Source organism: Myotis lucifugus, unplaced genomic scaffold, assembly GCF_000147115.1.
Source record: "Myotis lucifugus unplaced genomic scaffold, Myoluc2.0 scaffold_215, whole genome shotgun sequence".
Taxonomy (NCBI): domain Eukaryota; kingdom Metazoa; phylum Chordata; class Mammalia; order Chiroptera; family Vespertilionidae; genus Myotis; species Myotis lucifugus.
In genome coordinates this window covers 1,598,505-1,621,573 of record NW_005871263.1, presented here as the reverse complement: position 1 = coordinate 1,621,573, position 23,069 = coordinate 1,598,505, and the positions used below count along the sequence as shown (strand labels likewise).

The following is a 23,069-nucleotide window of genomic DNA, read 5'->3' as shown; positions in this document are numbered from 1 at the left end:
CATTTCACAAGCCAACACGCCTCTAGCTCTCCATTCCAGGAAGTGACCTGGAGGGCCCTTCCCAGTCCAAGTTGGCTTTGTGGTGGGAAGGGTAGATGTGGCAAGAGTCCAAAAAAAAAGGGGGGGGGGGGTAGAGATTAGCAAAAATGAATCTAAATGGAAGTGCCACCCTCTCCCTTGTCAGGCAACAAAGCAGCCATCAGCTGAGATATATGTTAGTCACTAAGTGAGCCATCAGCTGAGATATATGTTAGTCACTAAGTGAACTTCTACATGGTGCAGCTGACCCATATCCCCGGCACCTACATGGTCAAGTGCGGTTCTCTGCTTCCCAGATCAATGCATGAACACATCTTCCCCATGAAACCAGAAAGATCAGTGGTGTAGCCCTTGTAGCAGGGAGGTGCAAGGCCCAGTTTATCTATACACGAGATGGGAGAACTGGGTGGACTTGTAGTTCAGCTGGTTGTTGGGCATGAACTTGTGCAGCTCACTCTTTTTGCAGCAGGGGTCATAATGGTAGGCGTTGAGGCAGGCATCACAGGAAACTTTTGAACATTGAGTGCAGGTGTTGGTGGCACCTGGGCGATTACAGAAGCCACAGCGGGAGGTGGCTGTGGTGGAGGACTTGGATTTTGAGTGGACGTGCACCAGCTGAGTCTGGCCCGCATACTTCTCCCTCAGAGATGACCCATGGGCCAGGCTGTCATGGGTGGAGGACTTGCTGGGGAAGGTGCTGGGCTTGGAGGCTGGGGGACAGGGGAGCAGGCTGCCACAGCGCTGGCAGAGGGAGGAGCTACAGGACAGGCCGCAGTTTTGGCACTTGGATAGGGCGGACTCTTTGGTGGGGGGCGAGTGCTTATGGTAGAGAGGGTGGGCATCGTTTCTGACCAGCCACACATCTGGTCGCAGGGCATCCTGCCTCCGGTATGCAGCCCTAGGTTCTGAGTCTGTGTAGAGATCCACGTCATCCTGAGCAGAGAAGTACGTGCCACGCAGCAGGCCAAGGCCATTGCTGGGGGAGGAGGATGGAAGGTCATCAGGACTGCCATGGGGGGAGCTGGACATGGTCAGGAGCGAGGGGGATGGGCGGATGATCTCATCCTTGAGGTCATCCCCTACCTCTGCCGCTACAGGCTCCTTCCGCAGGCTCAACGAGGTCTTCAGGGGCGGCTTCCGGCTCTGACTCTCCCAGTAGCTGTCGTAGGCATCCACTGACCTCGAGAGTTTGGTCACACGCGGCTTGTAGTAGTCCTTGGCCCCCCGCTCGCTGGCCGACTTCTGGAGTGCCACTCGAGCCACTGAAGCAGGCAGGTGCTCCCGGGCCTCAGCCCGCCGCCGCAGGGCGTTGGAGCAGCCCCGCACATCCTCTGCACTGCTCTTGCGCTCATTTACCACGTCCAGCTCGGAGTAGCCTTTGTCCTTGACTTGGGAGTGGATTTCCAGCATCTGCTCACACTCCACCTTGGCCAGAAAGAGTTCAAAGGAGACCATCTTCACCTGCAGGGTCTCCACCAATTCTGTGAGCTTGTACACAGTCCCCAACTCAGGCACGTAGCCCATGTAATTCAGGATGGTTCGGATGTCCTCTTCCAGTAACGTGGACTTGACATAATAAACGAAGGGGCCTGTGTAGGTCTGGAAGGAAGGGGGACAAAGAGGAGGGACTTTCTCTCTGACACACAAGGGAGACTGCCTCAAAGCTCAGCACATCCAAGTCTGAACTGGAAGCAGGAAACCACAGAAGGGAAGGGAGTGATCCCAATAGCTTCTCACTACAGGAGGCAGAGGCTAATGCTTACCAACAGCTCAGCGCCTGGTGTGAGGGAAATGGCGCACCACTCCTATCTTAAGCACAGGGGACAAAGCCTTCAACTAGCTTTCTACTCGGCACCACAGCACTACTCCCTGTGAGGAGCAGGGCAAACTCGGTGAGGAACGAGGATCAGAAGCAGGGCCAGACGAGCAATGAGAATATTCCTTTCTGGCATTTCTAAAAGGTCTGAAGAATACAGGTGGGGCAAAAATAGGTTTTAAATTGTTCATGTGGAAAATAATAAATAACAATACCAGAATAAACTTGTGTTTCACGTCCTCACAAACTGTAAACCTCCTCTTGCCCCGCCCTCTATGTCAGACTTAAGACCCTGACTTAGTGAAAACCCTCCTGAGCCATCACTGCCTTCAGAATGATTCAGAATTCTCTCCCAGATTCCTCCTCCTCACTCCTCTGTTACTACTGGCCCTCTACAGCAGCCTCCTAACTGGTCTCCCTGGCCCACTCTTGCCCATACAGTCTACTGCCCGTACACCAGCCAGAGGATTCTCTTCAAATGTAAACTAATCATGGCACCGCCTTACTTTTCAATCCACTTAGGACAAATCCAGGCCCTCTGCCCTGGGCCTCAAGGTTCCACACAACCTGGGTGCTGCCTGCCTGTCTAACCTCCCAGCAGCAGATGTGAGCTGCCAGAGGTGGGGACCCAGTTAAGAGATGACATTTAACAGACAGGCAAGGTGAGAAGCCATGGGGGTAATTCTGGTTGTTATCTCAAAGGCAGTGGGAAACACGGGAGAGTCTGCAAGCAGAGGAGGAATGTGATCAAACTGGCACAAGCCCTCGCAAGACGGACTGGAAGGGACAAGAAAGCAGAAGGGAGACCAGTGTGGAGGGCCCTACCTTAGACCTTACCTTAATGCTTCTGAATTCCTTCTTCCATGGGTAGAGAAAGAGGTTGACACCCACCGTTTCCAGCACACTGAAGGCGCAGTGCAAAGCCCGCAGGCTGGAGGAGCTCAGGGCACGCAAGGAGCTCTCCACCACCTCATAGAACTGGATCAGCCGGAATCGATAAAAGGGATCCACCTTGTGCAGACTGAGCAAGGTCGAGGCTGCCACCCGCAGGTACTCATCATTGCCAGGCCGCTGCTTGCTGGGGGTGGCGTCCACTTTGCCCTCATGGAACTGCACATACTTCCGAAATAAGTCATCCTTATATTTTGTATCCATTGAACTGGGCTTCCCCATCAGATCCAGGGATGAGGGGCTACCTTATCTCCTCCATGGCCTCTGGGTTAGAGGCAGGGACATGGCTAGAAGCACTAACATGTTGCCCACCTGGACCAGCGGAGTGTTCTGGAAGGGGAAGAACGAGAAGCAGGTCATCCCTTGCAATGGTCCACATATCAGCTGTGGCAAAACAAAACACAGACCTGGCCCAAGGTACAGTGGGCACCACCAGTCCTGGGCCCCATTTGCTCATTCATTCAGCACATTTACTGAACACGTACTACATGCTCCCAGGTGAGCTCACAAATGAAAAGTATTAGGGGCACATAACCTGGTTTTGTGGGAAGAGTAGTGTTAAAAAATCCTCCTGAGGCCGTGACAGACACAAAAGATGAGGAGTGTGCCAGGCAAAGAGGTGGACAAAGGGTGTCACAGCAGAGGTGTCGGAAGGGAGAAAGGCCCTGAGCTAACACTATCAGTGCTGACTGCATGCCAGGGACCTACCTGTACTAACACATTTTGTCTTCTCAAACAACCCTCAGAGATAGATATTACTGTTATCCCCATCTTACTGATGTAAAAACCGAGACTTAGAGACACTAAGAAACTTGTTGAAAGTTACAAAACTATTCAGAAACAGATCTGAGATGAGAGACCTGGCAGTCTGGTTCCAAAGTCCATGCCTGTAACACCACACCCTGCTTTCCTGAGGCAGGAAGGAAAAAGCTTGGCTATGAACAGAAGGACGCCTACGGCGCGGCTGCAGCAGTGAGAGGAGGGGAGATGAAGCTGCAGGCAAATGCGGCATCCCATTCCCCAAGGCCTCAAAAGGCAAGTTAAGAATTTTATATTTATTCCAAGAGCCATGTGAAGCACCTGCCTGAAGAGTTCAAAGCAAGGGGAAGTGGAACATGATCCTATTTGCAATTTTAAAAAGAGACCACACTGGCTGCTGGCCCCTGGAGAGTGCTCATATCTGCCTGTGATGGCCCACATTCCCCTTTACCTTAAGAGCAGTTTACAGTTCTGCTGGGAGAGGATAGAACGTTCTGAGCTGAGATACACACAATTTATACGCTCTTGCTGTCTGCTTGGCCACCCATTAGTAGCACATTTACAGATCCAGCAATATTCTTCATGCTACAATGCTGGGAGTAAATTGGATTTATTGAAGGATATTGCCAGGGCCAGGGGCGGGCAACATGGCACAGGGGTGACAAACAGATTCCGAAGCAAGGCTTCCTGGGTGTGAATCCTGGGTCTGCTTTTCTAGGTTACTTTGGCAAATTATTCAACCTCTCTGGGCTTCCGTTTTCTCATCTGAAGAAAGGGGTTGATAATAGTACCCAGAGTCCAGAGTTGGTGGGAGGATTGTATGCAATCAGTATGCTGGCTTAAAAGAAGTCCCTGATAGACAAGCAGCCATTCCTGTGTCTGAAGGTGCTATGCCCCCCAAGATGCCAAGCTTTCTCAGGAAGGTAAGATCAGAGTGGGACAAATCTCACAGGATATGCATTTTCACACTCACCTGTCCTGCCTTTCCTGATCACAGCACCATGGGTGCAGGGAGCAGGGCATGTGCTTTAGAAATACCTGCTGTCTGAGTGAAGGAGGCTCCTAGCAGTGGGAAATGGCATTTGACCCCCTGACCAAGGTCAAAGGCTCTACATGGCAGTCTTTCCCTTCCCTCAAGTTCCACCCACATGACCTGTCTTGCTCCTCAAATACAAGCTCCTTTCTATCTCAGGACCGTGGCACATGTTCCTTTTGCATCTTCTTCCTCTGACTCTTCCCATAGCTGGCTCTCTAATTCAGGCTTCAGCTCAAATAGCAGCCGTCCCTGACAACCCCAGCTCAGTAACTCCCACCTTCCCAGTCCTTTATCCACTCATCCTGGGATAATCACCATCTGAAATTATCACCGTATTTATTCATTTACTAACTTCCTCTCTTTGTCTCCCCCCATTACCCAGTAAACTCCACAAAGGCAAAGGACCACATCTGTTCTGTTCATCATGCTGCCTAACACAGGGCCTGCCACTTAGTGTTTGATAAAGCAGGTTAAATGAATGATGCAAAGGATGTGAGCAATCATGATGCCACCCGTTTAGTTTCTTTACCTCTCCCAAGAATCCTGGCGATCAGCTGGAGAGAGGAGCAGAGGCTCCGAGACAGGACGTGCTCTACGTCCTAAGTAGCTCAGGGTTAGACAACGGTGGACCCAAGATTCCAAGCCTGACCTTCTGACTTGGAGCCTGTGGTGCTCCCATCACCCCACGATTCCTGAGTTCATCAAGGATTTACGAAGCACCTACCTCGTGCCAGGCACTGGGCTGGAGGCAGTGTGGGCGGATACCAGGTGGTAGGAACAATAGGGGACAGCGTTGAGAAGACATAGTCCTGCCCTCAATTCTAGTTGAAAGACTTTACTGTCTAGTATCAAACTATGTATGTTCTCTTGGAAAACAAAATTGTATTGCAACCTGAGAGAAGACATCACTGTCCTTGCTAATAGAAACCCACATGCATTTATCACTTTTTATTTATCTAAGGTAAGCTTCCATCCTGCCTCCGGCCCCAAGGACTGCTTGTTGGTACCTGAGAACAATTTAAACAGAGGGACATCTAGCCTCCTAAACACTGCTGTGAGTTTTCATTCAAGAAAGTCAACCTTGAGCCCTTAGAACAGTGGTTCTCAACCTTCCTAATGCCGCGACCCTTTAATACAGTTCCTCATGTTGTGGTGACCCCCAACCATAAAATTATTTTCGTTGCTACTTCATAACTTTAATTTTGCTACTGTTATGAATCATAATGTAAGTATCTGATATGCAGGATGTATTTTCATTGTTACAAATTGAACATAATTAAAGCATAGTGATTAATCACAAAAACAATATGTAATTATATATGTGTTTTCCGATGGTCTTAGGCGACTCCTGTGAAAGGGTCGTTCGACCCCCAAAGGGGTCTCGACCCACAGGTTGAGAACCACTGCCTTAGAAGATGATTTCTTATTTTTATTTATTTTTTAAATATTTTTACTGATTTCAGAGAGGAAGGGAGAGGGGAGATAGAAACATCAATGATGAGAGAATCATTGATCAGTTGCCTCCTGCACACCCCCCACTGGAGATCCAGCCCGCAACCCAGGCATATGCCCTTGACCGGAATTGAACCTGGGACCCTTCAGTCCGCAGGCCGACGCTCTATCCACTGAGCCAAACCAGCTAGGGCTCTTATTTTTATTTTTTTTACAAAGTCAGCCACCCTCAAGCTCTGCGTCTGCTGCTCTGTAATCACACCACATCCACACCCTTGCTTGTTGCTAGCAAACAATAAGCAAGGAGAAGGGATCCAAACAGCGTAGTTGGTGTTCAAAATCCTAAAGTCAAGGATGAGAACCCATCTAAGAAGAATTTTGTACCAACCGAGGTAGTGAGAAAAACGGTGAAAGAAAATTAATGCTAAAAGACAATTAAGGAGCCCTAACTGGTTTGGCTCAGTGGATAGAGCGTCGGCCTGCGGACTGAAGGGTCCCAGGTTCGATTCTGGTCAAGGGCATGTACCTTGGTTGCGGGCACATCCCCAGTAGGGAGTGTGCAGGAGGCAGCTAAATTGATGTTTCTCTCTCATCAATGTTTCTAACTTTCTATCACTCTCCCTTTCTCTCTGTAAAAAATCAATAAAATATATTTTTTTAAAAAGAAAAAAAGATAATTAAGGAAAGGAGAGAAGGAAACAAACAATTATTGAGGTCCTATGTGCTAAGCATTGGGCTTTCTGCTTCAACTCCATCATCCTGTCTAAACCATGTAATAATGCTATGAGGAAACCAAGTCACTAAATAATCTGCCCAAAAGAGCTAAAAGAGCTTCAAATCAAAGCTGCAATTTGAATTTGAGTTGGCCAATCCTGGCGCCTGTGCTTTTTCCCATTTGTCTTATTTATTGTTAAAATTAATACCATTCACCAAGTGATTAGTATATAAGGGCCTTCTGCTGAAGCTCAATGTAATTCAATGAAATCCACAGGACAGCCCCAAGGTTAAAGAGGAAACTGAGGCTCAGAGAAGCCAAGTCACTTGTCCTAAGTCACAAGGCTAGCTAAGAAGTGGATCTGAGATCTGAACCTTCGTCGAATGCCAAAATCCTGGCTCGAGCTCTCAGCTGCACTGCTTTTAAGCAAAGCTGTCAGCTGGGTCTGCTGGACAGCTCTACTTGAAAGGGCTCAGCTAAGCTAGAACACCCTATGGCAGGGAGAGCAGAGTTGAGTTCAAAATTCCTGTAGTAGCAAAATTCATCTTCCCACACAGAATGGGGCTGGAAGCTCTATGATGTAAGCTTAAGGGCCAAGGGAAGAGGCTGGCCAGAGACTGGCCAGTGGTGAAGCAGCTGACATCATCCGTCCTGATTACATTTTCTGAGAATACAGGCTGCATTATAGCTGGTCATAGCAGGTGTCTTTTCTGAGCATAGAACCAGCAATTTATTTCCAACACTCTGCAAGAACTGAAAACACGCTCACTGCAAAAACAGTGTGGTTACAGACCAGACAGCACAGTGACAGAAGCTGTTAATTTCTCCAGGCAACCCAAGCACTGGAAAGCCAAGATGTGCCAGTCTGGCGGAAAAAAAAAAAAAAAAAATAGGCACTGAACATCCCTAACAAAGTCAGGCAGGTGCTCAGAGCCAAAGGCTTGGTCAGCACTTCACTAATTTGCTTTTCAAAAGGGGCACAACCTGGACCTCTTATGAAAAGCAAATCAGTGAAGAGCTAGATAGGAGGAGGCAGCTTTTTAATTATTATTTTTTAAACATCACAAAGGAAAACTTAATCTGTTTAAAACCCCACTGAATGGAACTGAAATGATTCTGGGAAGCAAAGCATTGGCTTGGCTTTTCCTCAGCTGGCCCATTCAAGCAGAAACATTCCCCAAGCTGCATAGGAAGGCGCCCCCTCCCTGCACAGCGGGAGCTATTTTGGTCCCAGCACTGCCCCAGTCCTCAGGTTTACGGATCCCTGGTCTAGCTTCCGCGGGCTTGGACGCCCCTCGGCCTCCCAGCAGCGGCAAGGCCAGAGCAGTTCAACCCTGTCACCTCCTCACCCCACTCCTTTCCAAGCCCGAGGCTCTGGGGGCATATCCTAGACAGCTTCCGCTGGCTGTTAAAGACCAGAGGGTCCCCACACCCCAACCAGATTCCAGAGAAGATCAGAGACAGACAGAGGCCTCCCCAACCTCTGAAAATAACCCCGGCGGTGCTGACATCGGGCTGCCCTGGCGGCAGCTGCCTCTGCGAGGGGCTCTGGAGGAAGCAGTGTCCCCTCCCTGCAGGGGACAGAAGCGGGCGGCGGCTATTCCCAGCCTGGTAACCTTGGAAGGCCACGTCATGATAACAAAACAAAACAAACAACAACAAAAATCCTAGACCCGAACTCGGGGCCTCCCCACGGGCCCGTGAATGAACTGACAGCAGCTATCATTTATGGGACGCCTGCTGTATGCCAGAGATGGTGCTCCACAAGCATTAGCTCATTTCATCCCCAGGACAGTCCTAACAGGCAAGCTCACTCCCGTTTAACTAATTAATTAGGCAACTGAGGCTCAGAAGATTCAGTGACTTGTCCAAGGTCACACAGTGAGTACAAGCCCAGGTCGGCCGCCAAAAATCGGGCTGAGGACCACTGCGCCGTCACGGCCTCGCGGTGGAACTGGGATGTCCTCCTTCTCCGTTAGACGCCAACGAGGGGGTGTTCCTCCTGACTGCCCTGAGCCACCCATGTCTGGTCCTAGGGGTCTGCCGAGCAGTCCCTGGGGGAGCAGGGATCCTGAAGACAAGCTGGGCCCCGGGGTGCGGAGAAGGCGGGCCCGCCCGTCATTCCCGCCGCGCGGGAGGGGACTCCGCTCCCTGGACGCCGAGACGAACGCTCCCTCCGCCTGGGAAAACCCCAGAGGCTGTTTCCGTCGCGGTCACCGCACTTACCCCGCCACTGCCCCCGAAGACGCCCGGCCGAGGGAAGCGAGAAAGAGCCGCGGCCGCCGCCGGACCGGGCCGGGTGGGCTCTCGCCGCTCCGGGCGGCTGCAGGGGCTTGAGACCTGTACCCCGGCGCCAGCGGCGACCCGGAAACAATCGGCCAGGAAATGACGTTTCTCGGAGGCGGGTCCGAAGGGAGGCCGGGCCGCGGCTGCGCGCTGGGCCGGGAAAAGCCGATGCCCACGGGCGAAGGAGGAAGGAGCGGAAGGCAGAAGAGCGAGGATAGAAGAGGCGGAATTTCACTGTAGAGACTGAAAGGCACGACCCGGGCTGGGGCCAGGACCCGGAAGTAAACGGATCCGGAAGTGACGCACGCCGTCCGCCCCTGGATGGCAGCTAGCCGAGTTGTCATGGGAACCGGTGAGGAGCGGGGCGGTGGAGTCCGAGCCGCTAGCCCAGACTGAGCGACCCTGGGCCTCCGCCTCCCGGACTTGCCCTCCGTGGAGATGACCCCGGAACTGTGCTCTCGCCTGCGCCTGGGCAGAGGCTGACAGCTGGATCCCTCGCCTCCTTTTTACGGGCGAAGAAGCCCAGGCTTAAAGAAGCAAGAGAAGCCGGGATCGCGGAGACTGAATCTAGCCTAGAGAGCACGGTTGATGCTACAGGCTGTCCTCCCAGCTTGGCCTCTGCCACTTACTAGCTGCCTGACCTTGGGAAAGTTACTTAACCTCCCCGCGCCTCAGTTTTTTCACCTGTAAAATGGAGTTGTAATAGTGCCGTCTCCTGGAATTCATGTGAGCATTGAGTTCATATATGGAAACCGCTTATTACAATAGTTGGCAGAAAGAGCTAAATATATTTTCTTTTTAAACCTGGTTAAGTTAAAAGAAATTACCTCTCTCTGCCCTCAATTTCCTTAAATGGAAGTCGGCAGTGGGGAAAACCAAGATAGTGCCTCGTTGCTTTTTGACTTTTCAACAGGCACCTGTGGTAGCGGCGTGGGCTACATTGGCATCGATATTGGTGGCTTGTTACTTCACTTCATGGGTTTGTCTTTGCTCCCACCCACCACCTTGCCCATAAGCTCCCCGAGGACTCGGTTTCTGTGGTTCACCACTCACTGAATCTCTAGTACATACTCAAGACTGTTGGGCATATTTGCAACTGAACCATTCATTCTATCTCCCTAACTTATCCCAGACATTTATTAAAGACTAGAGCCCACTCCATGCCTAGTTCTCTTCCTCCAACATGCCCTTGGCTCCCTGCACTTCTCATGCTCTCCTACCCTCCTGGCCTCTGTGCCTCTATATGCTGTTCCCACCGTGTCAATGTCCTTCCCCTCACCTCATCCCTTCCTAGTTTTTCTGGCTTCCAGCCCCAGCTCAGTCCTCACAGCCTTTCTGGAAGCTTTCCCTGATTTTTCCCAGCAAAGACCAGCCTTCCTCTGGTTCCCCACAACACTGTCATCATTTTTCTAAGATATTTTTTATTGATTTCAGAGAGGAAGAAGAGGGGGAGAGATAGAAACATCGATGATGAGAGAGAATCATTGATCAGTTGCCTCCTGCACACCCCCAACTGGGAATGGAGCCCAAAACCCTGGCATGTGCCCTTACTGGGAATCAAACTGTGACTTCCTGGTTCATAGGTCCACTCTCAACCCCTGAGCCACTCGGGCTGGGCTGTCTTTCATCATTTTATCTCAGCTCTTAACCACAGTGGATTACATTTTTAAACCTGACTCCCCCACAAGACCTGGAGCTCCTTATACATCTGTTTTCCCTGAGCTCTGAACAAGCCTGATCATGAGGTGCCCAATAGTTGTTCCTTAATGGTCGGATTCTCTCTCAGCCTTGGTGTCCCCAGCTAAAGCCAGTGGGCTCGTCTCAGGAGTCAATGACATAGTACATGGGGAAGCATTTGGAGAACCAACAACCTGCTATTCAAACAGCAGCGATTACTATATCTGTTGCTGTCTGAGCATCACTCGAGGACTTTATGTACTTCAGCTTTTATCAGCTAATGTTTAAGCTCCTCTCTAATCACCTGCAAGGTGATAGTGTTTACAGGAATTCCAGGTCATCCAAACTCTCTGACTTTGCAACAACTCAAAACTGTCCTTTGGAAACTGTTGTAAGACTGCATGAGCCTGCTAATAAGTCCCTTCCAGCCCTGTGGTTCTGTGACAGTCAAAAGGGAAACAGATTTTTAAGGTTTTACCAATAGGAAACCTTGGTCATTGAGACTTGGTGATATTTCACATCAGAAAAGACCCAAAGTCACTGGAGAGAGCCATGTTTCTCATATTTTAGACAGGGTTGAAGGTCCGAGATTTCTTTGCTTGGTGATGTGGAATCACAGGAGTATCTTTTACAGATTTTATTACATAATGATTAGCAGATTATATAACAGTCATATGACAATGATTAAGCACCTCTGCTTCCTAAGAGCCAACAACAGGAACGATCTACCTACTTCTGTTTTATAGGAGGGTGGTGTTTTTTAATCACAAAAGTAACACATGAATTCCAGCAATACAGGCATGTATAGGACAAAAAAGGAAAGCAATCCAATGACCAAGCAATCGATTTCCTGGCACCTACCAGAAAAACAAATGTAAATATACAAGAGACCTGTCACTTCATTGTCTGTAATGCAAAAACAGTGTGGCTCAGTGGTGGAGTATCAACCTATGAACCAGGAGGTCAGAGTTCGATTCCCTGTCAGAGCATGTGCCCAGGTTGCAGGCTCAATCCCCAGTAGGGGGTGTGCAGGAGGCAGCCGATCAATGATTCTCTGTCATCATTGATATTTCTATCTCTCTCTCCCCCTTTCTCTCTGAAATCAATAAAAATATATTTTTAAACATTCCAAAAATAAAAATAAAAAAACATTCTAAATGTCCATCAGTAGAGGAATGGTGTATCTGTACCAATGATTACTATGGATCACTTTTAAAGGATTACATAACTGTGAGACATGCAGTGGAATGAAAAAGACATACCCTGGAATGGAAAACAAAACATCAACCAAGACTAGATATTTTCTAAGGATGCGTATATATTGGGACAACAATACAAATGTAGATCATTTGTTTTTCAAGTCATTCCACAAATTCATATTATGTGATTTTAATTTCTCTCTCCCACAGAAGTCAGTTATCTCCATGAGGAGATAGCTACACCTGTTTTGCTCACAATTTTATTACTACTATCTGCCCCACATGCAATAAGAGGTTCAACAGTATTTATATCTGATGGAATTTTTCATTGATGTTAGGTTTAAAGGGCATAACTGAACAAAACAGATACAGCTCCTGCCCTCAAGGGGAGCCAGCAACAGGGACAGTCTTCTTATCAGAAAGACAATAAACTAGGAGTAGGACGAACTAAAAGCCTATAATTCAAAATTGAAGGTGGTAAATGTTATGAGAAGGGTATAGAGCTTATAGAATAGAGAGGGGACCTTTGACGGGGAAAATTAGAGGAGGTAGCATTTGAGCTGGGCTTTGAGTGAGTTGGACTTGTGAGGATCTCCAGCTGGAGGGAAGAAAGCAATCGAAAGGAAATCCTGGAAATTGAAACTCAACTGTCTCCAAGCATATAAAGTGGGCATTACTAGAGAAGGATAGTCTCATACTATATGTAGTACCAGCCATTAGTATTAATATAGTCATCATATCTGGCTTACAGGGAGTCTTCAATAAATATTTTAGTGAGAAAATCTATATTACTGAACCCCTACCATGCTCCAGTTGATTGTTGCCAATTTCCCCACTAATTGTGATGAGATATTTAGGTTTCTGAAGAGGAGCAGTACAGATTTTTAAGTGAAACTTCTCAATCACAAACCCCAGGTGTAAATACACTTCCTAGTTCCACCTGCTGAGAGCCCACAAGAAATGACACCCCTTGAGCAACAATCACCCAGATCTTGCTTTCTAAATACCATTCTCCACTAAAAGGAACCAAGGCTCCTTGGAGAAATGACATTCTCAGGGCTCGGGCAGGGAAATTGCAACGTGTACCTGGAACATCTTATTGAGACAGGAAGTAAGGATATGCTAAAAGAGTAATGGGACATGTTAAAAGGACACAAAAGCCAGGTTGGAGGAGTTCCTTTTGGTCAAATCTGGGACAATTAGAACATCAAAATTAATAATGATAGTAACAGACTGAAAGGCTTTAGTGGGAGGGGAAAAGAAACCATGATCCCATCCTGATACCAAACATAAAATACTGTTTGCCAGAGTCACATGCACAGGGCTGTGTGGCCCTGGGTGCCAGGTCTGACCCCTGCACTGAGAATGGATAAGGAACACACAGCTCATCAGGTTAGAAAAATGAGTGCACAGGATGAGCTGGGGAATTGGGGTGATGGGATGTCAGCCTAGTCTCTGAGGATCTCAAGTGTCAGGTAGAGTTGCTTTGTCCCTGTGGGCACCTGGGAGCCACTGAAGGTCTAGGAGCAAGAAAGATGGTGATCACAGCCCTTGCTCTCTAGACCACGTGTTTGGTGCTGGGAGGCAACAGAGTATGGTGAATAAGAAATCAGCATTTAAGGTCCCCAGCAACATGGTACAGTGGGACAGAAATGACCCTACAGCCAGTAGACCTGGGTTCAAGTATAGCATTTAGTAGCCCTGTTGAGGTAGCTAGTAAGCCAGGACAAGTGGAATAAGGAAACTGAGACAGATAGTTAAACAAGCAGTTTGCAGCCATCTAGTAAATGCTATCTTCCCTACACCAAGGACACTGGTTTAGTCCAGCCAGTGTAGCTCAGTGTTTGAGCGTCAACCTATGAACCAGGAGGTCATGGTTCGATTCCCAGTCAGAGCACATGCCCAGGGTGTAGGCTCAATCCCCAGTAGAAGGCGTGCAGGAGGCAGCCAATCAATGATTCTCCTTCACCATTGATGTTTCTATCTTTCTCTTCCTTCCCCTTCCTCTCTCTGAAATCAATTAAAAAAATATATTTAAGAATTACCATATGACCTAGCAATTCTACTCCTAGGTATCTACCCAAAATAGTTAAACTTGGGGGCTTGAATAGAACATTGTGCACCAATATTCATAGCAGCATTATTCACAATAGCCAAAAGGTGGAAACAATCTAAGTATCCATCAACAGATGAATGGATACACAAAATGTGGTATACCCATACACTGGAATACTATTCACCCATTAAAAGGAATGACGTTCTGATATGTTACCACATGGATGAATATTGAAAAACATTATGCTATGTGAAAGAAGCCGTCGTGAAAGTACAAATATTATATCATTCTACTTACATGAAATGTCTATAATTGGAAAATTTGAAGAGACACAAAGTAAATTGGAAGTTACCAGGGACTAGGGAGAGGGGAGAATGAAGACATTACTTAATGGGTATGGAGTTTCTGTTTGGGGTGATGAAAAAATTTTGGAAACAATAGTGGTGGTGATTGCCTGATATTGTCAATGTAATCAATGCTACTGACTTATACAGTTTTAAATGGTCAAAATGGCAAATTATATATATCCATATAGATATATCTATATGAATATGTACATATCCACAATAAAAACCTTTTTGATCATTGTACTATAGTTTTGTATGAGAATGTCTTTTTTTTCCTTTTTTAAAATATATTTTATTGATTTTTTACAGAGAGGAAGGAAGAGGGATAGAGAGTTAGAAACATCGATGAGAGAGAAACATCAATCAGCTGCCTCCTGCACACCCCCTACTGGGGATGTACCCACAACCAAGGTACATGCCCTTGACTGGAATGGAACCTGGGACCCTTCAGTCCGCAGGCTGTCGCTCTATCTACTGAGCCAAACAGGTCAGGGCGAGAATGTCTTTCTTTTAAGGAAATGCCACTAAAATATTTATAAGGTGCATCATGTCTACAAATGTTTTATATAGAAAAGGCTAAGCAACCATCCAACCAGTAGCTATGACATGCAATGGCCACCAGGGGGCAGACGCTCAACACAGGAACTGCTGAGCTGTGGTGACTTAGCAGTGGGAGTTCTTGGATGATGCACCCCAGAACCAGAGAGGAGGGAGCCCGATTCCAGGGTGTGTCACCTGAGAACCACCCTCTCGCAATCTGGGACCCCTCGGGGGATGTTGAAGAGCCTGTTTTGGCCCAATCCCTGCAGGCCAGGCTGAGGGACCCCACTTGCTGGAGTGATCCTGCTCACTCTGCAAATGCCCTTTGAGCCGTGGCGCCAGCCTGTCTTGCCCAATCCCGCCCTGCCGGCCACCTTCTAATTAATTTCCTTTCAATGTGCATGAATCCATGCACTGGGACACTCGAGTGTGTGTGTGTGTGTGTGTGTGTGTGTGTGTGTGTGTGTGTAAATATATATATATATTCTAGTGTCCCAGTGCATGAAATTCCTGCACTAGGGATGGTCCCTCAGCCTGGCCTGTGCCCTCTTGCAGTCCGGGAGCCCTCAGGAGGTGTCCGGGGAGCGGGCCTAAGCCATCAGTTGGACATCCTTAGCACTGCTGTGGAGGCAGGAGAAGCTCCCGCCACCGCCACTGCGCTTGCCAGCCATGAGCCCAGCTCAGGGCTTCTGGCTGAGCAGCACTCCCGCTGTGGGAGTGCACTGACCACTAGGGGGAAGCTCCTGTGTTGAGCGTCTGCCCCCCAGTGGTCAGTGCACATCATAACAATTGGTTAAGCAGCCTTAACATATCATTAGCATATTACGCTTTGACTGGTTGAACGGACACCCGGACAACCAGACACTTAGCATATTAGGCTTTTATTATATGGGATATATATATATATATATATATATATATATATATATATATATATATAGAGAGAGAGAGAGAGAGAGAGAGAGAGAGCGAGAGAATTGGGGAATCTGGTTGAAGGGGTTTCTGGGAGTTCATTAAAACATTTTTTAACTTTTTTGTAAGTCTAAAATTATTTCAAAATAAAAACTTACAAAAATAATGGCCTAAATACAAAATAATATTTTATCTCCTACAACCAAAGAATAAAAAAAGACAACCCAATAAAAAATGAACAAGAGACTTGAACAGACATTTTCCAAAGGAAGACATACAAATAGCCAATAAGCAAACGAACAAGTGCTCAACATCATCCATCATTATAAAAATTAAAACCGCATGGGGTGCGCAGGAGGCAGCTGATCAATTATTCTCCCTCATCATTGATGTTTCTATCTCCCTCTCCCTTCCTCTCTGAAATCAATAAAAATATATATTTTTTTTAAATATATTTTATTGATTTTTTACAGAGAGGAAGGGAGAGAGATAGAGAGCCAGAAACATCGATGAGAGAGAAACATCGATCAGCCACCTCCTGCACATCTCCTACTGGGGATGTGCCCACAACCCAGGCACATGCCCTTGACCGGAATCGAACCTGGGACCTTTGAGTCCGCAGGCCAACGCTCTATCCACTGAGCCAAACCAGTTTCGGCCAATAAAAATATTTTTTTTAAAAAATCAAAACCACAAGATCCTACTACACACCTACTAGAATGGCTAAAAGCAAAATGTAGACAACCAAATGTTGGTGAGGATGTGGAGCAACTCATACATCATTAGAGGTTTTGGGAAATGGTTTGGTTTGGCAGTTTTTAATAAATTTAAATGACCCAGCAATTCCACTTCTATATGAATACTTCATTTTCCAATGTCTTACTAATTGTGATGACTTCATTCTATCTTTAGCCAATGTCTCAAGTCACAATATATGCAGTTGCTGCTGATGGTAGTGGATTTAAATCTCTATTTCAATCAGTCTTGACAATATTCATTGTTTAGTTCTAGTTCTTGTCACATCATACTGGATCATAATTTTTGCATATATTATTGATATAATATAAACTGTAAAATGCTGTGTGATCTGCTGAAGTAATAGATAAACTGCTATTTTTATGTGGTCATCCCCCTACATCTTTCCTGTTTGTCCAAATCATTCACAGCCATATTCCAAACATCCATTAGGATGCCTGGCACATAGAAGGTATTGGTTGAATGAATATTTGCATCAGCGTTACTCACATTAAAACTCTTTGCAATCCGAGGAGAAACCAAGATGGCGGCATAGGTAAACACCTGAAATTGCTGCCTCGCACTACCACTTCAAAAATACAACTTAAAGACAAAACGGACATCACCCATAACCACAGGAAGGCTGGCTGAGTGGAAATTCTACAACTAGAAGGAAAGAGAAAAGCACACTGAGACTCAGAGGAGGTGCGGAAGTAAAGTGCAGAGGTACGGAGGCGCAAGCGGGAAGGGCTGGCACTGAGGATGTGGTTGTCTTTTTCAATCTGAAGGGAGTCACAAGCTCCCAACTGCTCTGAACTCCAGTTCTGGGTGAGTCTCTGGGGACCCAGACTCATACAGGGAGAAACTGGACTGACTGGCATCAGGCAGAACTACAGGGCAGCTTTCTCTCAAAGGTGCTTGCAGCGATTACCGCGGGACACTAAGACCCGGGGCCTCTTAGGGCAGTGCTGAGGACCAGCCATAGCTGTTTGCTCCACCCTGTTGATTCCCTGAGACCCTGCCCCATCCAAGCTGGTCACAGAGGCTTTTGCATATGAATGGTCTGGCCCTTTGCAATCTGAAAATTACCTAACAAACTGCAGCTGGATCAGAGAGACCCAGAACTTCCAAAAGAAGGCCCAAGGCCCTACAGCAGCTTGCATTGCTTCACAGCTGGGCCTCATCTGGGCACCTCCAAACCCCAAACAAAGAGGAAGAATCTGCAGATCTCTCATAGCCCCTGCTGGGTAGCCTCAGGCAGAGGCTAAATTAGCACCTCCTTAGAGATCCAAGAGCCAGTGTACCCAGAGTGGGACCATCCAGATTACAACTCCTCAGATCCATAAGGGACACACTCAGGGGGCAGACTCAGTGAGCACAAAAGCCCCACTGAAGCAAGTCTTGCCCCATAAGGGTGTCTTCAGCACAGAAGTTCTCCCACCGTAGACACAGCTGATTCTCACAGCCAATTGGCCTGGAGGTCAATTCCTCCCAGTGATACCTACAACAATCAAGGCTTAACTACAAGAAGACTGTGCACAAAGCCCACAAAGGGGTGCACCAAGAGTGTCCACCTCAGGTAATTGGGGAGGCTGAGCCACTGGGCCCTATAAGACACCTAGCACAGAAAGCCACTCTATCAACACAGGGAAGCAGCCAAAATGCAGAGACAAAGAAACAGGTCACAAATGACAGAAATGGAGGAAAGCAAACTACTGGATATAGAGTTCAAAACCACACTTTTAAGGTTTTTCAAGAATTTTCAAGAAACCGCTCGATAAATCTAGTGAGACCCTCGAGGTTATGAAAAAGGACCAACTAGAAATTAAGCATACACTGACTGAAATAAAGAATATTATACAGAGATCCAACAGCAGATTAGAGGATCACAAGAATCAAGTCAAAGATTTGAAATACAAAGAAGCAAAAAACACCCAACCAGAAAAGAAAAAAGAATCCAAAAATATCAAGATAGTGTAAGGAGCCTCTGGGATAACTTCAATCATACCAATATCCGAATTATGGGGGTGCTAGAAGAAGAGAGAGAGCAAGATATTGAAAACCTATTTGAAGAAATAATGACAGAAAACTTCCCCTACCTGGTGAAAGAAATAGACTTACAAGTCCAGGAAGCACAGAGAATCCCAAACAAAAGGAATCCAAAGAGGACCACATCAAGACACATTATAATTAAAATGCCAAGAGCAAAAGACAAAGAGAGAATCTTAAGAGTCTCATGCTCTACCGACTGAGCTAGCCGGGCACGGTGACAAAGAGAGAATCTTAAAAGCAGCAAGAGAAAAACAGTTACCCACAAGGGAGTACCCATACAATTGTCAGCTGATTTCTCAATAGAAACTTTGCAGGCCAGAAGGGAGTGGCAAGAAATATTTAAAGTGATGAATAGCAAGAACCTACAACCAAGATTACTTTACCCAGCAAAGCTATCATTCAGAATTGAAGGTCAGATAAAGAGCTTCACAGATAAGAAAAAGCTAAAGACCCTGGCTGGTTTGGCTCAGTGGAGAGAGCGTCAGCCTGTGGACTCAGGGGTCCCGGGTTCGATTCCGGTCAAGGGCATGTACCTTGGTTGCGGGCACATCCCCGGTGGGGGGTGTGCAAGAGGCGGCTGATCGATATTTCTCTCTCATTGATGTTTCTAGCTCTCTATCCCTCTCCCTTCCTCTCTGTAAAAAATCAATGAAATATTAAAAAAAAAAAAAAGTAAAAGCTAAAGGAGTTCATCACCGCCAAACCAGTATTATATGAAATGCTGAAAGGTATTCTTTAAGAAGAGGAAGAAGAAGAAAAAGGTAAAGATTAAAATTATGAACAACAAATACATATCTATCAACAAGTGAATCTAAAAATCAAGTGAATAATCTGATGAACAGAATAAACTGGTGAATATAATAGAATCAGGGGCATAGAAAGGGAGTGGACTGACAATTCTCGGGGGAAAGGGGTGTGGGGGGTTCGGGAAGAGACTGGAAAAAAATTGTACACCTATGGATAAGGACAGTGGGGGGGGGGCGTAAGGGCAGAGGGTGGGGTGGGAACCGGGTGGAGGGGAGCTATGGGGGGGGAAAAAGAGGAACAACTGTAATAATCTGAACAATAAAGATTTAATTAAAAGAAAAAAACTCTTTGCAATCCAAGACTATGTCCCCCTTTTTTAAAAATATTTTTTTACAGATTTCAGAGAGAGGAAGGGAGAGGGAGAGAGAGGTAGAAACATCAATGATGAGAGAGAATCATAAATCTGTTGCCTCCTACACGACCCCTACTGGGGATCAAGCTGAAACCCAGGCATGTGCCCTGACTGGAATGGAACCGTGACCTCCTGGAAACACTGAGCCACACTGTCGGGCCCCTTATTGATTTTTACTTTCAGTCTAAGTACAGTAAGGCATAATGGGCAGGGACAGTAAACCCTGAAGGAACTGGAGAGAAAAAGGAGGCAGTGTTCACCTAGTTGGGCCAGGTGAGTCTGTGAGGTATGTACTTGTTTGCCCCCTAGTGGTGTAGGTGGAAATGCCTCTGGGCTCATACCAGTTTGGCAATCTTGAATCTCTTATCAGTTTGAAATTAAAGATGAAATTACCTGCCCATAGATTAATAAATGTAATAACACATAATGGTGTGAATTATGCCTACTTTAGATAAGTATAACAATAAGTTTTACATGTGACCTGAGGCTAAGAGATAGGGATTGAGGGCTGGGTCATGTCTAATCATCTATTCTTCCACAGGGCCTAATGCAATATTCTTTAATTTTTTTTAATATTCTTTAATTTTTACTTAAAAAGTAATGCAGAAATAAAAGAGGGGAAAGTTTAGACAATACAAGAGAGAAGAGAATGACAAGTAAGTCTTCCTCCAGGCCTAGAACCTAGACCCCAGGGCCCTCGTTTTCCTTTCTGATGATGGACACCGGTACCAGATTCTCAGAACTCTGTTCAGTCAGGTGATCAATTTATGTGCTGGGACTTCCAAGCTTTAGGACTGGGAAACCCTCAACTCTAGCCAAACCAGGAGGATTGATCACCCTACCATTCAGAGACATCTACTCACCATACACAATTATATACCAGTTACATTACTCAGCACCTTGGTGTTATTTTAATTAAATATATACTTTGAAGATCATTCTATATCAGCTGTATATTCATTTAACAAATATATATGGAGTTACTTACCATGCACTAGGCACATTTATTAATCTATGGGCAGGTAGTTTCATCTTTAATTTCAAATATATATGGAGTTACTTACCATGCACTAGGCACTGTTTTTAAAAGCTAAAGATACAGCTGGGCCTGTGTTGCTCAGTGGTTAAGCATAGACCCATGAACCAGGTGATCACAGTTTGATTCCTCATCAGGGCACATGCCCGGGTTTCGAGCTCAACCCCCAGTAGGGGGCGTGCAGGTGACAGCTGATTAATGAGTCTCTCTCATCATTGATGTTTCTCTCTCCTCCCTTCCTCTCTGAAATCAATTAAAAAATATATTTTAAAGCTAAAGATACAGTAAACAAACGGACAAAAATTCCTGTCCTCATGGAGTTGACATACCAGTAATTATATCTATTGTATTTATTTAATAATTTTGCTAGCATGACCAGTGCTGTCCTGGACATCTGTGTGTCTGTATCCTTCCCTCGTGTGTGAGTAGCTCTACAGCAGCACTGTCCACAGAACTTTCTGTGATAATGGAAATGGTTGTATCTGCTGTGTCCTGATACATAGCCTCTATGGGGCTGCTGAGCACTAGAAATATGGCTAGTGAGACACAGGAGTTGAAAATATTTTAATTTATTGATTTATTTTTAGAGAGAGAAAGAGATTTGTTGTTCCACTTATGCATTCATTGGTTGCTTCTTGTAGGTGCCCTGACTGAGGATCAAACCAGAAATTTTGGCATATTGGGAATGACACAAAGGCACAAATTTGCATTCAATTAACCTGGTTTAACTAACATGGTTTATTGATCCCACGTAGTCTCCTTACTGTGAGGCTTTTGTTTGCTTTCCGGTAGAGGCTTAATTGATCATTAACTTTCCAGGTTACGAAAACCATGTAGAATTGTTAGTACAGCCTTCCTTTTAAAAAAGCTGTTTCTTGTTAAATAGATATATGCAAGAGTCAGTTGGGTGCAGTAGAAAGTGGAGAAAGTTGGGATTCAAAACATCTGGGATGGAGGTCTGCTCCTTTCTTGTGAGGGTAAGGTTTAGTCCAGCTCTTCAAGCTTCAGCTTCCCCACCTGTACAGATCAGAAGCTGAACCTTATCACCAGGAGGCGGGTGAACATAATATGAAATAATGTTGACTTAGGGAGGGAGACACGCTTCCCATTATTTCTGCTTTCACTAGCAAGTCTCAGTGTGGTGATAGCCTGTCTTCAACACCTACTTAGTAATGGCTAATCTCTTTTCAGCATCAACAATATTCAGCATAAACGAATGATATAGTTTAGGGGTGCTCTCCCCCACCTCCCAGAGCTTGTCCGAGTCTTTCTTCCCTCTCAGGTGTGCATCTCCTAAACTCTAAGAGTCCCCAGGAGACTTGCAACCAAGGAAGCAATTGGCCGTGGCAGCTCCACTGGGCTCATGCCCTGAACCTGTCTCTAAGACCCCCTTTTCTCTGACTTTTCAGTGAGCCAATAGCAGCCCCACCTAGGCGCTCTCCTGTTGCTTCTTCTGTCCTAAGCCCTTCCGTGTTTCACTGTCATATATCCTATATAATAAAGAGCTAATATGCTAATTAGACCAAACAGCAGAACAACCGTCCAGACGACCTGCCAAACAAAGCCAGGGCTGCAAGGGCCGAGGCAGTAGGGTCTGCAAGGGCCAAACCCCTTGCACAAATTTTGTGCATTAGGCCTCTAGAGTATGTGTGTGTGAGTGTATATACATATATATATATATTATTGATTTCAGAGAGGGAGAGAGAGAAACATCGATGATGAGAGAATCATTGATTGGCTGCCTTCTGCACGTCCCTACTGGAGATTGAACCCGCAACCCAGGTATGTGCCCTGACCAGGAATGGAACCATGATCTGGTTCATAGGTTGGCACAACCATTGAGCCACACCAGCTGGGCTGTCCCTAGTTTTATTTTTTTTTATTTTTTATTTTTATTTTTTTTAATATATTTTATTGATTTTTTACAGAGAGGAAAGGAGAGAGATAGAGAGTTAGAAACATCGATGAGAGAGAAACATCGATCAGCTGCCTCCTGCACATCTCCTACTGGGGATGTGCCCGCAACTCAGGTACATGCCCTTGACCGGAATCGAACCTGGGACCCTTCAGTCCGCAGGCCGAGGCTCTATCCACTGAGCCAAACCGGTTTCGGCTGTCCCTAGTTTTAATAAACATACTCTCAAAATGACCTGGGGGGGGGGGGGGGAATGATATTTTTTTATTTTTTATTTTTATTTTTAAAAATATATTTTATTGATTTTTTTACAGAGAGGGAGAGGGATAGAGAGTTAGAAACATCGATGAGAGAGAAACATCGATCAGCTGCCTCCTGCACACCTCC

At 46.3% G+C, this 23,069-nt stretch overlaps 1 protein-coding gene across 2 annotated transcripts; it reads right to left on the bottom strand.

The window, feature by feature from the left end:
- Window positions 1–249: 249 nt before the first annotated feature.
- SPATA2 (spermatogenesis associated 2) lies at window positions 250–9,201 on the bottom strand. Of its 2 annotated transcripts, none has more exons than XM_006097981.3 (3): window positions 8,995–9,201; window positions 2,693–3,136; window positions 250–1,638 (listed from the first exon to the last, which is right to left on the bottom strand). In XM_006097981.3, the coding sequence occupies exons 2-3, from the start codon at window positions 3,026–3,028 to the stop codon at window positions 418–420; spliced, it is 1,557 nt and encodes a 518-aa protein (XP_006098043.1). In that variant the 5' UTR covers window positions 3,029–3,136; window positions 8,995–9,201; the 3' UTR covers window positions 250–417. The 2 variants fall into 2 exon arrangements, with proteins under 2 accessions (XP_006098043.1, XP_023617496.1); XM_023761728.1 differs by lacking the exon at window positions 8,995–9,201 and adding an exon at window positions 5,131–5,768.
- Window positions 9,202–23,069: the final 13,868 nt, after the last annotated feature.